Source organism: Aplysia californica, unplaced genomic scaffold, assembly GCF_000002075.1.
Source record: "Aplysia californica isolate F4 #8 unplaced genomic scaffold, AplCal3.0 scaffold00140, whole genome shotgun sequence".
NCBI lineage: Eukaryota > Metazoa > Mollusca > Gastropoda > Aplysiida > Aplysiidae > Aplysia > Aplysia californica.
Genome location: NW_004797410.1, coordinates 1258907 through 1260396, shown reverse-complemented (window position 1 = coordinate 1260396; position 1490 = coordinate 1258907). Strand labels below are relative to the sequence as shown.

At 38.5% G+C, this 1490-nt stretch overlaps 1 protein-coding gene across 1 annotated transcript in view; it reads right to left on the bottom strand.

Moving 5' to 3' along the window:
- Positions 1 to 569: 569 nt before the first annotated feature.
- The window catches only part of LOC118477569, a gene marked incomplete in the record, with an annotated part of 6109 nt that continues 5188 nt past the window's right edge, over positions 570 to 1490 (bottom strand). Inside the window, 1 exon segment of the mRNA XM_035969365.1 lies at positions 570 to 1481. Coding sequence (XP_035825258.1) covers positions 1215 to 1481 — 267 coding nt within the window.

Genomic DNA, 1490 nt, shown 5'->3' with positions numbered 1-1490 from the left:
AGAAGAAAATTTTTCGGTCGCTACCCGGATTCGAACCCGGGACCTTAGAATGAGAGGCCAACACCTTAACCTCTAGGCCACGAGAGCCCCCTTTTAGAACTCTGTTTCACAATGCATTAATCATAACAACACTTACTTTACCCATTTTATTGTCATATAAATTAGGACCTGGGATTTTCAACGCCTTAATAACAAATAGCCACAACAACACTTGTTCTCACATAAAACACATCCGATGCTCAACCCACACCTACTTACTTTATCCATGTTATTGTCAGATAAAGGACCTCCGATGCTCAACCCCAAAAGCTAACCATTAAAAAAAAATTCTTTCTCCTTAGTATTGTCATATAAAGGACCTGGGATGTTAACCCTCTCATACCAAATAGCCATAACAACACTTACTCGAAGTTTTGATAGTAAAAGTTCAAGGAACAATCAGGTCAATATGCTGTTTTAAAAGATCACAATACTGACCACACACATGTTTTCTCATAATCAGCGGCCAGATTAACACTATTAAAATTTGTAACAAATAGACTGAAAATCTTAATCATTTTCAATTTTTAGCACCAGGAATATAACTGTTCACGTTAAATGCAACAAAAATAAGATGCAGTATCTGATTAAAAAGATTTCAGCGAAACCAGGTTACATGTATATTATGTCATTATTATGAGCAACAAACATATTCACATAATATTCATGAAGAGAAAAATTGTTTTCAATTATTTTTCTCAATACATCTATTAAAATGAGATGAGGATATGTACAACATAATGTTCTTCTAAACTAAACTCTAGATTCGGTAGTAGCTTTATTGAGGGATATAGAAAACAAAATCATAGCTGTACTGGAGTGGGTTTTTTAAATCTCTGGATCAATGGGGCTTTTCCCGTTTTCATCTAAGTGAATTACGTCAATCCCCGGCGACACAATAAATTTAGATTGTTCAGGAAGCGATTTGTCTACACCTCAATTATCTCTTAACCGATTCAAGGTAAGAAATATAATAAGTATCGAGTGTTCATTAAGTGTTATAGATCTAGATGACAAAAAATTGACACATCGGTTGAGATTCGCAACCTCTGACAGTGATCTACAGCTCGGAGGGAAACACACAAACATTGGTGGAGACTCTATATAATTTCAAAATCTATAATAAATCCAATGTTTCGCCACTAGGAGACTTCAACGGGAACACTTAAAAAACATTACAGGTGTGTGTTGTACTCTTTCTGTTGCTCCCCGTTGACTTCGTAAGTGGCCTTAACGCCGTCTTCGCTCATATCCAGACCAAGATTCTCCACGCCTCCATTACGCAGGCGCGCTTGTTTAGCTAGACGCTCTTCCTTCCGGTCTCGTTTCTTCTGCTTCTGCTCCGGTGTGAGGAACCGGAAGCGGTCGATGAAGCAGACGGCCAAGACGAGGAAACAGACGGCACCTCCGGAGATGAAAGCTGTGATGACTGGGGTACGATACTGGGGATT